Source organism: Monopterus albus, unplaced genomic scaffold (genome assembly GCF_001952655.1).
Source record: "Monopterus albus unplaced genomic scaffold, M_albus_1.0 scaffold44.1, whole genome shotgun sequence".
NCBI lineage: Eukaryota > Metazoa > Chordata > Actinopteri > Synbranchiformes > Synbranchidae > Monopterus > Monopterus albus.
Genome location: NW_018127924.1, coordinates 1725941 through 1737842, shown reverse-complemented (window position 1 = coordinate 1737842; position 11902 = coordinate 1725941). Strand labels below are relative to the sequence as shown.

At 39.5% G+C, this 11902-nt stretch overlaps 1 protein-coding gene across 1 annotated transcript in view; it reads left to right on the top strand.

Moving 5' to 3' along the window:
* rttn (rotatin) overlaps positions 1 to 11902 on the top strand; it is a 30895-nt gene that overhangs the window by 9781 nt on the left and 9212 nt on the right. The window contains exons 16-35 of the mRNA XM_020599976.1: positions 1 to 54; positions 595 to 734; positions 1358 to 1529; positions 1625 to 1724; positions 2317 to 2402; positions 3019 to 3136; positions 3515 to 3611; positions 3713 to 3778; positions 3897 to 4088; positions 4892 to 5134; positions 5880 to 6036; positions 7087 to 7253; positions 7815 to 8034; positions 9011 to 9139; positions 9335 to 9442; positions 9856 to 10014; positions 10420 to 10497; positions 11156 to 11354; positions 11564 to 11661; positions 11755 to 11842. The exon at positions 1 to 54 is cut by the window's left edge and continues 13 nt beyond it. Of these exons, the coding sequence (XP_020455632.1) occupies positions 1 to 54; positions 595 to 734; positions 1358 to 1529; positions 1625 to 1724; positions 2317 to 2402; positions 3019 to 3136; positions 3515 to 3611; positions 3713 to 3778; positions 3897 to 4088; positions 4892 to 5134; positions 5880 to 6036; positions 7087 to 7253; positions 7815 to 8034; positions 9011 to 9139; positions 9335 to 9442; positions 9856 to 10014; positions 10420 to 10497; positions 11156 to 11354; positions 11564 to 11661; positions 11755 to 11842 (2671 nt within the window). The remainder of the gene's footprint in view (positions 55 to 594; positions 735 to 1357; positions 1530 to 1624; positions 1725 to 2316; positions 2403 to 3018; positions 3137 to 3514; positions 3612 to 3712; positions 3779 to 3896; positions 4089 to 4891; positions 5135 to 5879; positions 6037 to 7086; positions 7254 to 7814; positions 8035 to 9010; positions 9140 to 9334; positions 9443 to 9855; positions 10015 to 10419; positions 10498 to 11155; positions 11355 to 11563; positions 11662 to 11754; positions 11843 to 11902) is intronic.

Sequence of the window (11902 nt, the reverse complement as noted above, 5' to 3'; positions counted from 1 at the left end):
TCGACTTGGGATAAATTGATGGAGGCAGTCTACCCGGTCATGCCCATATTGCAGGTGTTGTGCTCTTTAACTAGGCTGCATTGTTTTTGAATTGCAGAGTTCATAAAGCAGCATCATGTCTGGAACTTATTACATTGTGTTTATGGAGTGGGAGTGTGTGTTCTCTGCAATCAAAACATCTATGATCAAAATTGCAATTTTAGCACTCTTGGACCACAAAAACTGCATATTGAGCTGCCAGTGAGAAAAATTTTGTTATTTTCTCATTTATGTATTCTGTGTTATATTGTTTCCATTTTGGGTATGAAAAACAAGCTTTTATTAATTGTTCAGTTCCAGGCAACAGAAAGCCTGGAAATTCTTCATGAATATACATGAGATTTTGACTAGGCTGTCAAGTGTGATTTAATTCAAGGAGGCCATTCAGAGATGGGCCCGCCTTGTCAACAAGAGATGAAATGAAACCACGCGCAATCAAAGTGATGCATATTTTATTTACTGTTGTGTTACTTAGCTGAAATTCCCCATTGTTCGCTCCAGTGTGTGCCAAGGTGGTCTGACAATTGTGTGTGTGTGTGCCTCTGTGTGTGCCAGGGTTATGCTAGCACTGAAGACTCACTGGGAAACTGTATCCTGCTGATAAGTGACATGTCGTACGTGGCAGGAGACAACGTGTTTCCTAGTACACTCAAGCTAAAACCAGCACTCCGACTTCTTTTCACTAAAAATCCCACGTGAGTTGGGGCTTTCTTTTGTCATTGTTTGCGCTTGTGTGCGTGTTTTCCTTTCTTTAGGTGTTATGGCCATGCCCAGACATGCGCATACCAGAGATGTGTGTTTGTGTATAAATCTGTGATGGTATATTTTTTAAGTGAGAGGTTATGTCACTAGTTTGATGTTGGGTCTCTTGGTTTTTATGTGAATCAGGCAAATTCCTGACAGTGAGAATATTTTGTTTTACAACACTTGCGATGGACATATTGCTGTCAACACTCTCTGTTGTTGTCAGTTGATGTGCTCATCAAGCCATCTAAATGTTCTTAGGCAACTATTAAGTCCCAGTCTTTGACTACAGGGATGATAAATAACATCAGACACTGACCTAGGAGACAGGCTCTGGTACATTTTGCTAACAGTTAATAGATGCGTCTGCCCTGCTAGCTGCTTTTTTTTAACAGCTAATAGTCATTTGAATACTATATATAGAAATAAAAAACAAACTTGAATGACAGGTCTTCAACCATGCATCAGTGATCTAATGCTGATAGTGTGCTGGCTTATCACATAAACAAGTTGTTTTATATTGTTTTTAAGTTGTATTAATTGATAATTAATTATTAATTGATATCATTAACAGTGTGAGAATAGCAGCAGTGCAACAAATCCTTCCCCACCTAACTAACTCTGGTGAAGCTAAAATGAGCAGACCAGACTTGGATCAACCAGTGATTTCGTCACTCCCCAATCTCTACTGTATCAGAAGCCCTTTAGACATCACACTGGACACCAGCAGCAAGTCTGTCCTCAAGGTATACACCTGTGTACAGAGCAAGAGCAACACACTCGCATTTACATGTGTACAGATAGAAAATAGTGCTTACTTAATGTGTTTAATGATGGCTAGGTGGAGTTGGTGGAGAAGCTTTTTAGTGTCCTGTCCACAGACACTGTTGACATCTCCCTGAGAAGATCGGCTGCAGAACAGCTTTCTGTAGTGCTACAAAGTGAGTTGCTTGTAAAAGATAAAAGAACAGCGATATACAGCATTTTTTGTAAACTTAATGTATTTTGTTATTCCAATTTATTTCTTGAGTCTTGATTCTGGTAGGATCAAACCTTTAAACCACTTAGTCTACCTTTAAGCATTTCTCCTGATATGTCAGGTCATTTTATTTTAATGGGAAACACGCTGACTAGTTACATTTTGGGCCCTTCCAACTGTTGCACCTAATAAGTATCTGCTAGTCTGTTAATGGGATATTATTGCTACAGAGTGTACAAGCAGAATGCAGTTGCTAAAAATTCACGTTCCTGATTTGAGAATGATATTGAGCTTGATATTCCACAGTAATATATAGTGCCTGAATTGTCAACCACATAAAATGGTTTGAAAATCCTAATCAGAGTTCTAGAAGCCATTGTATGCACTTGATAAAATTAAAGGACAGCTTTTAAGTTGATTTGAAAAGTAGTGTGATGGCGTTTGTGCCTTCCCACCACCATATGTTTTAGACAAGTAGGACAAGCAGATAGTTGAAGACTGTGAATGTTTATTTCTAGTATACTGAATTGTTCCTTTCCTTTACTTTGCTGCAGACACAGTAATGCATCCAGTGCTGAAGAATCTTGGACTAATAGACAAAGTCATTTCTTTCATTATGGAGAGCATAAATGGCAACAAGGTAAAAACAAACCTGTTTTGGTGAAGTAACAAATAGATGTGTTCTAAATGAATGGCTGTTGAAATCATTTAAAACCAGCCCTGTGTTTCATGAATGCACTGCCGTGCTCACATTTGTGTACATGTCCTCCCTTATGAGCTTGTGTGAGTACATGTAGCCAGAGGATGTGGAGGAAATCCACTGAGGCGTGCATGAGAGAAGGATGAACTGGCCTATAATAATAATGTCAGACAGGGCCTGGTCAGTGGTGCTTTTTGCCCTGAAGGTACTGCAGTCAGCTGATCATTCCCAGGCTTTGAATCAGAAGCTGTTAACAGGGGTAATCGTCCTGCATGTCTGGCTACATGGGAATGGATGAACAGGACCACAAAGAATGACTTGTCTCACTTAACAAGTGTGTATAAGAGGGATGCCTTAGGTTAAATGTGTCCCAACCCTCCATTGCCTATAACCTGTGCAGTCACTAAATCTGGGTTTAGCTTATGTGAAGTGACACTAAAGAGATTCTTTGTATTTGTATGTGTGCGACACAGAACAGGAGGAGACAGAAAGAGAATGTGTGTTTGTATTTTCCCTGCAATTAACCACCGAGTGTGTATGTCGCTGTCCTCCCCAGAGCTTGGATTGCCTGCTGGAGCCTTGTGTATGCATCCTGAGGAAGCTTGTGTATGCTGATCCGTCTTTGAGGCACAGCCTGGCACAGCGCAGCCTCCTGCTCTTAACACTGCTCAAGGGTACATTCACAAGACATCTCATTAAGTAACCGCTATACATGTTGTGTTGTGTACCTCTGTGGCACATATTCAAAAAAACAGATGAGAAGTCATACAGTGATGCATAGCTTTTAACTACACTGTCACACTGTACTAAATGACATATTAGTATGGTGTAACTTGTCGCTGTGGAGCTCATCTCACACAAATTGTTCAGAGATTTATCTGCAATGCTGTAGCTGGTGAGATATTCAGTACTACATGGCAAAGCCAGTGGTGAGGTGCTTTAACTGAGTGCTAATGGAATTTAGAATTTATATAAATTGATTCAGAAGGTAGTGAGATAAGGTTTAGGTTGTAGTTGTTATGTAAATTGTCTTTGTTATGCCTCCATTATAGCATCCATAATATTGAAGGAAAACAAAGACAAACTAAGTGAGATTGCTGTCCTGATGAGTTTGCTACTGTTTGATGAGATTGCCAGCATGGAAGTATGGTGAGTTGTTTCCCCAGTCTTCGAGCCAAACCCTGGTTCTAATAACAGTGTGTTTGTCCATGTAGCACTTTGTTTTACTAGGTTGTTTCTGATCACATCAGGTCGGACAACTGTATCAAAGATACAACTCCAGCATCGTTCTCCCTACCACTGACAGTAATACACAGGTAAGGTGATCCATGAAGTTGTGAAGGCTGCATCAGAGCGCCTTTCACCTCATCGACAGCACATCACAAGCATAATTCTCATCCGGCATTTAACTCTCCTCCCCAACTTTTGTCCCAGGTACAATATGCCTTTCCAGGCAGCAAGTCATCACGCTGTCAGTCCATACTGCTGTATCTTGGCTCCGTCCTCTGACATCCTCACCTTGGCCCCTGCTCGCCAAGTTCTGGCAGTGGCCTGGAACACTGCGTGGCATTCTGGGATAGACAGCCTCTTTGAGGAGCTCCGTGGCATTCCTACTAGGGATACTGAGTAATGTTTATATTATTACTTATTATTAAATATTCATTTATCTATTAAGATAGATAGATCTATTAAGGTTTAATGTCAAGATTTTTTTTTCATTGTTTGTTTGAAAGACAGAATCTTGGACTTTGAAGAAACTCACCAGAACAATAATTTCATGGCGGCACTTTTTAACCACAGAAAGAGCATGCTACAGACGAGTTTTACTCACTGTTTTCTCTTGTGGGGAGATGTATGGAAGAATTAGTTTCAGAAGCTTAACATCTTGTGCTTCATCTGTCTTCATTTACTTCTAATGTGACCTAATTCAAACAGATGAGAATGTCTCTCACACAGTTTTAACCAGCTTGATTACAGCAAAGATGTTTAATAAAGCACACCATAGTCTGACTGACATAAAATTTTGTACAATGCTATCAGTGGGAACAGTTCTTGTTTAAGATGAATTAGTCAGTGAAAGTTGAGATATCTTCCTTGTGTAAAGCTGAGCTCTGGTGCAGGCCTGCAACCTCTGATAATATTGCTGTTCTTATTACAAAGTTTAAAGAACATTTGAAAAGAAATTTCATGACATAATTTTGACAGTTTTCTTTAGTACTCTTATTTGCTTGTTCCTCTCAGAAAGGATCTCTGTAAATGACTCATAAATGTCTCATTCCTCCAGATTGGTGATTAAATATGTTTGTTAATGCAGTCATTAGTATGCATCTGAGGATGCCACTCAGGCAGCACACTTGTCAACACATTAATAGTCATCTGTCATCAGATTTTTAATCCATTTTTAACCATTTACATTTTCTTCCCCACAGATTTCATCCTGCCTTGAAGCTCTCAGAGGCACAGGTTCTGTCACTGCAGGCAGTGTATCCTCCCACTGCGCTGCAGGACTGCATTCAGGCCATTGTTACAGCAGCAGGACACAGTTCAGTGGCCTCCGCCCTCTCCAGGCTCAGCCTCTATTTGCTGATTGACAGACTGGCCCTCCCTCACATCCCTACCCACAGTTGCAGAGACACCCTTCACTCTCTCAGCTGGCATTCAGCAGTGACCAGGTACATTGAATTTAATTAACAATTTATGTACTGTAGGTTCACATACTATTAGGTCGGTAAAGGTTTATGGAATTAAGCAACTAATGGGAGGGTTTTATGGCCATCATTATTAATACTCCTGCTGTGAAATGAAACAAATTGCTGTAAACTAAATGTTTTCGCATGGCTCACTGAGCTCATTATGGCATTGTCTTAATTTGAAAAACTGGCATTTAGAAAAACCTGGCTGTAAATGTTTTTCTGTTTATGGATTCCTGATTTGTCTACTGAAGCTTTCCTGAGGAAGTGTGATGAGTATGATATTTGTTTGAGGAGTTTTGCTAAACACTTTTCTGATTCCTGTATTTGATATCTTACCCCCCCCCAAATATCTTTTTTTTGTTATATTTTCACAGTTGTCTTTTCTTCCTCAAACTGCTCTCTAATCCTAAAGTTAAACCTAAAAAATTTAATTTTTTTTTAGAAAGTGACACTTCAGTAATAATGACGAAAACAGTAGCGAGCCTCCACAGTTAATTCCATCATCGTACCTCTGCCAAAATCGAGCTTTTTTTAATCAAATGACATATGTGCAGTAATATTTCCATTGTACCGCATAATATAAATAAAACAATGTATAAAAATGTTTAAAAAAATTGTGTATAGAGCTTTAGTTTCTGTTTCAGTGTATTTTAGAATATATTATTATAGAGTATTTCTGTTTCAACTACTTCTCTCCCTCTGTTGTCACGGTTTCTCCCTACAGGTTCCTTCAGGTGCGTCCAGCCTGTGTTGAGGATGAGAGGTTACTGGTGGGTATTGTTGCATTTTTGAATGCCTACTTCAAACAGATGCACACTGACTCTGCATCTGACCCAGAGCACAAGGACCTGCACTGGATACTGGAGCTGCTTTTGAATCAGGTACAGAAAAAGTACATTTTCTTGACAAGCACAAAAGTCTCACTACAGTCGTGGAGTTTTTATTATTTAAGTTTTGTTAAAAGGAGTGTTTGGAAGTTTCATGACATAACATGACAAAGTATGAATCCATTGATGTTAGATTAGTCCATAGATCCTTGAGATTGCCAGGAACTCTACATGCCATTTTATCAGTATTTACTATTTCATCTTATAAAGAGGCACTACTGTAGCTTGCCTTTCCTTGTGTGTATGTGCCTGTAAAATCTGTGTGTGTTAGCTCTGTTAGCTAGTAATCATGTTAGACTCTCTCCTTTCCAACACAGGGGTTTATATATCTGTAATCAAAGCTTTAATAAATTACATACTGTCAGACAAGCCAAGCATATTGCTTTGTCATAATGACACAAAAATAGTATCAGAGTGTACCACCTCAGACCTGCAGCAGAGATTATTGCCTGAGCAAGTTGAATTCTTATTTTTGCCAGAGGAAGAGAATCATTACACTGTTTTGGTAGGGAGAGCTACTTTTAGCATTTAATCAGTCTCACCTTGGCTTTCTCATTAATGTGTGTGTAAACAATAAGCCCTCCCCTGGTAGTTAAGCAGACTCAGATTGAATGCCTGGTAGGCTGTGAGCAGTTCTGCTCTGCTCCGGCTTTATTGTAATTACTGAGCTGTTTCAGGAACATCTGTCGCTCCCTACATTTTTGTTAACTACTGTATCTACTTGGTGTGAAATGCTCAGTAAGAAATTCTGTATCTGAATTTTACAGCTTGCTTGTATGCACTTGTCAGGCTACCATACATCTTCCCTCCACTGGTTTGTTTGAATTTTGAAAGGTCGACAGATAAATCACAGAAGTAATGTTAACAAAGAATATAAAAACTGATAAATATAATCACAAGTTGTCAAAACTAAACATGTACAACAAAGGAAAGTGATGATGGCAAGCAAAGAAGTGTTATTGCATTAAAATGGGCTAAATCAAATATAATTGCATGCAAACCAATAAAAACCTGCATATATACTTTCATGTATTTATCCTGCAGGAGACTGTCTCTCTCCTTAATCTGCTGCTGGGTGTGGAGACCCAGAACCCGACTCAGAGCCCAGGGGAACCAGAGGAACTGAAGAACCATGTCAGTCAGAGACTTCAGCGAGAGCTCATTAGCTTTTTTAACACCTTACTCCTCAGACTAACACACACTACTGACAGGTAGGAGGATTTCTTAGAGCTACAATGAGACAAAAAGTCTTGCATTTTGTGTTAAAAGAAACAGCTTTGTCTATGAATAAATTTCTTACTTTATAATACTACAGGGCAGGAATTTAATTGTATCTGTTTATGTAATAAAAAGTACTGGAATCTGAATTGACTACTGCTCAGGGCCAAAGAGGCACAGTTGACCTTCCACTAGTAATAAATGCCAGAGTATTTTCTACATTTCAAGTGAATCAATGATTTCTTCATAAAAAAAATATATGAAGAAACTATTACTGTGTTTGTGTATCCTTTCATATCATCAGGAGGAAAACAGATACTTAAGTGCTTCTCCACAGTATGGGAAGTGTACATCAGTTAATTTTTGATGGAAGTACTACTAGTGAAGTAATTTAGAACATACAAATGAATGCCAAGCACATAATAAGCCTCAGGTTTATGATAAGGTATTTGTCTACACTGCCTTGTATTTTTCCTTATTTTTCTGCCGCTTGTCTACCTCCCTACCTGTTTGGTTTGGTTTGCTTATTTCTCATTCTGTCCTTTCCTGCCCAGGCTATGTTTGGCATTAGCAGGCCCCTTTAAGAGCCAGCTGGCAGTCCGTTTGCTTCAGAGCCTGAGGGTGTCTGACGCCCCACGATTCTATGGCCTTCCCAGCCTGGAGAGAACACTGCAGGGCATGGTCAGCCTGACTGCCCAGCCTGGCTGGAGCTCCCACTGCTCTGATTTGGAGCCCAGCACCCTCTGCTTAAAGTATCTCAGTGGGCTATTAGAGGTGTGTGTGTGTGTGTGTGTTTGTGTGCCACTTGTGTGTAAAATTCTGTCTGCAAGCCTCCTACCATCTCATCAGACATGAAGCTGTCTTCAGAAATAAATGAAGCAAAAATCACACTATTTTCTGAGGAATTAATTAAAATTAAGCAAAATGTGGTTACGGGACATGAATTGCAAAAGGTAGAAATCTCATTGGTTAGATGTGCCATACTGTGAAGATGCTGATGAGATTAATCAACCTTGCCTGTTCCATCTGTTCAGTTGTTCAGCAGTTCATAAAACAATAGCGTAACAGTGCAGACCAGCTTGGCAGTAGTCGTCAGCACAGAGATGTCCAATATTTTATTTTTGCTTGTGAATGAAGCCCACTACAAAATAGACTATCCTATTTACATAAAGCGTAATTCTCTTTATTTGTTTTCCTGCTTTAATGGGTCTAAATTAAGATTATATGATGAAGGTTAATTTCCTTTTTATTCTAGATCCCCAGTGGCTGCTTCTGTCTGTCTGACATCAATAAGATATCTTACTCTTTCACCATAGCCTTCTCAACTTTCTGACCTGCATCTCACCTGATACTCCTGGCACTGTAGAGCCCAAACGCTCAGAGGACCTTGGATTCCTCTTGTTTCATTTGTTCTTCAGTGTAGACCCACATCCTAATGGCATATCAAAGCTGAATAATTACTCTCAGCTGTATTTACTTTGCTTTGGATGCAGTGAGTTGCATGACAAGCATACAGTAATCACAAAATCAGAAACAAGTACTCCTTTTTCAGTCAACTGACTTTGCCTTTGGCGTTTAAAATACAAACAGGAGGTGTGATAACAGCCATTTATGAAATCCAAATAATGTGCAGTTCTACATGCTATGTTTTTGCAGCATGAGAAATTCTGGATGGAAAACAATAAAACACATGATTGCACTGTACTACCCTTGAATTCAACATTTCTAATATACAGTAACTGTGCCACAGGTGGTCTCCTCGTTTTATGTTGACTGGGGAGGCAATTCTATGTCTTTCATGGGGAAAGGTGTGACCAAGAATGCTGTCATCTGCTTGCTTCACCTGTCCCATGAGATGATGACCGAGAATAAGGACAAAGTAAGTGTCAACGATGCTTTTAGAGCTTTGAGGATACTGCTTAGAGTATTTCATCAGACATAACCATATATGTAGCAAATAGGTTTAAGTGTAGTTTACACTTTTGGACAGACAGTAAAAACTATAGTACGACTGCATTAAAACAGTTTAACATTCAATATAAAAAAAGACATGTTTTTAATCTTAATTTTTCAGCTTCAGGACTTCATTTCCCAGTGGTCTTTTGGGAATGAGGCAGCTGCTAGTGTTTCTCACTTGGGTTTGGCCTGGCTCATCCCACTATGGGTTGACAGAGATCAGGAGGTACAAATACTAACCTAATTAATTTGTGTGTGTGTATACATACATATGTATATATGTGTGTGTGTGTGTGTGTATAGCTAGCTAGCTAGCTTTGTAATAAAAAGGAGTTTCAAGAGGCTTAGCGTTTGGGACTTAATGAAACCCATAAGAGTTACACAAAAATTCGCTGACAAAATGAAGTACATAACAGCAAGTCATACCAGTTTTGTATTTCTAAAAATAAGTTCTCATACAAATCAATCTAAGATACTCTCTTGACAAAGTAGCTTCACCTTTGCCATCATTACTTTAAATGCCAGATGAAGTACTTAGATTTCTAAACATTTTGAAGCTCATTGCCCTTAATCATTTTCTTCCTGTTTCTGTCTTTCATCAAACATCTGCCCAAATTCGTGCCTCCCCTTTCATGTCAGGTGAGGTTTGCCAGTTTAGGTTTAGGTGCAGCTCTGTCCTCAGTGACCAGCGGGTGCCAGGCTTTGTGTGCCAGCTGTCAGAACATCAGCGGAGGCCTTTGGGGTACCTTGCTCAACATCCTCCTGGATCAGCAAGAGAGCAGCATGGTCCGCAGAGAGGTATGATGTCAGAACTGCAGCTTTGCTTTATAATTGTCTGAACAACCCAGATATTTTCATTGATGCACAGGAAATTAGTCCTGGATCAAATTATAGAATACTGGACTGATTATTTTCGTATTTGCCAAGATAACACAAAAGATGGGTTACCATCTAATGCAAATGGTCAACATTCTGCACCCACTGTTGTTGCTTCATTTGAAAATGACTTCACTTTCAGTTTTAACACTGGTTCACACTCACCTGTCAAACATAGTTAAGCAAGGCAAATTTCATTTTCACTTCATCAGCATGAGACTATTATGTATTACCAGCCAAATACTGGCAGGTGGCACTGTTGCTGATGCTAACTTGAGCCAGTATGTGTGTGTGTGTGTCTCTTTTTTGGGTTTGGGTTCTCTTCAGGCTGCATTTATCCTGCAGAACTTACTGGTTATGCCCATGCCTGCCAATGCAGAAGAGGTCAAAGACTCCAACTGGCAGGTCAGAAGCTGTGCCAGCTAGCTAAAAAGCTTTTATAGACCATGAACTGTTTTATCTCTGCCTCTCTTTCTGTTTCCCTCCCTCACCCTCCCATTCCTAACACTCCATTTCTCTCTTGTTGAGCCCTGCAGGGTTCAGAACAGGGGTGTTGCTAGAATTGAAGCTCTACTGAGAGGCAGGCCTCCAGGATTCAAATTCTAAATAATTAGCTCTAAATCTTTGCCAAAATGGCATCTTAATTTGAGATGTCGTTTCTCTTGAATGTAGTTGTATGTCACAGGTGAAAAAGATACATTAATTCAAATCAAATCGAATGTATTTGATTTGATTTTGATTTGACATTATTTATTATTTTATGCAAATCTTGTTTACAAAATCTCATGTAGTTGTAATTGGCAGAAAAAGATAAAGCACAAATCAGGCAAGTTAAAAAAAGAAAAAGGAATGACAGACTTGGAGATTGCTATGCTGTATGTCACCTTGTAACAGAATCCTTACTGCCAGAAATTAAATAATATTCATCATTTTACCCTTAACTCCTCTCTAGCTCTCTTTTTCATTCCTGTTCCTTTCCATTGGAAGTTGTAATTGTATAATCATAATTAGTTGTTTACATTTCTTTTTGCATTAATTCTAAATTCACGGTCTCCTTTTCCAGCACCCATGTGTCCATGATGAGGTCTCTGGCTTGTCTTTGGTGGGTCTTCCAGCACTCCAGGCTCTGCTCTACCACTGTCAGTTCTTCCAGCATGTAGCTCTTTCTGCCTCGAGTTGTTATCGTGGCAGATACACTTTCTATCTACAGCCTTGTACTGATTCTAGCAGTGGCCCCAGTCATCAGGAGAGCACTTCAGTTGGTAAGCTGTTTCTTTCATCTGTTACCACCCTCATGAATGAGTACAGTATAGAAAGAGAAATTGTTATGGATTTGATAATGTGGATCTGAAAATGTATTAACTGTAGTTGAATTTTTGAAAATGTCTACATCTTGTTCTCTCATTTTAATCATAATCCATCTTATTGTGAAGTGTTTTTAGGCTTAATGTGTCATCATTTGCTTATTTAGACTCTGAGAATTCTCTGTGGTTTTGGAGATCTGACCAACCAGCGCCCACTACCAGCTCTCGCAGACCTTCCAGCTCCCTCTCTACATCCAGCACTGTGGTCAGCAATGCCCCTGTACCTTCTGATATACACACCAATAAACAGCCTCATTAAGTCAAATGGATCCTCAGATATTCATATTGTCCATTACAGATAAGAAGTTCAGGGCCGTACACCCCCAAGGCTCTCTCCCCACTGAGTATCACAGATGATACCCCTGCTAGCAGACTGATGGCCCAAGGTACTACAGAGAAGAGTGTGTGTATATGTGTGTGCGCACATGTATTCACAGTCAAAGTAA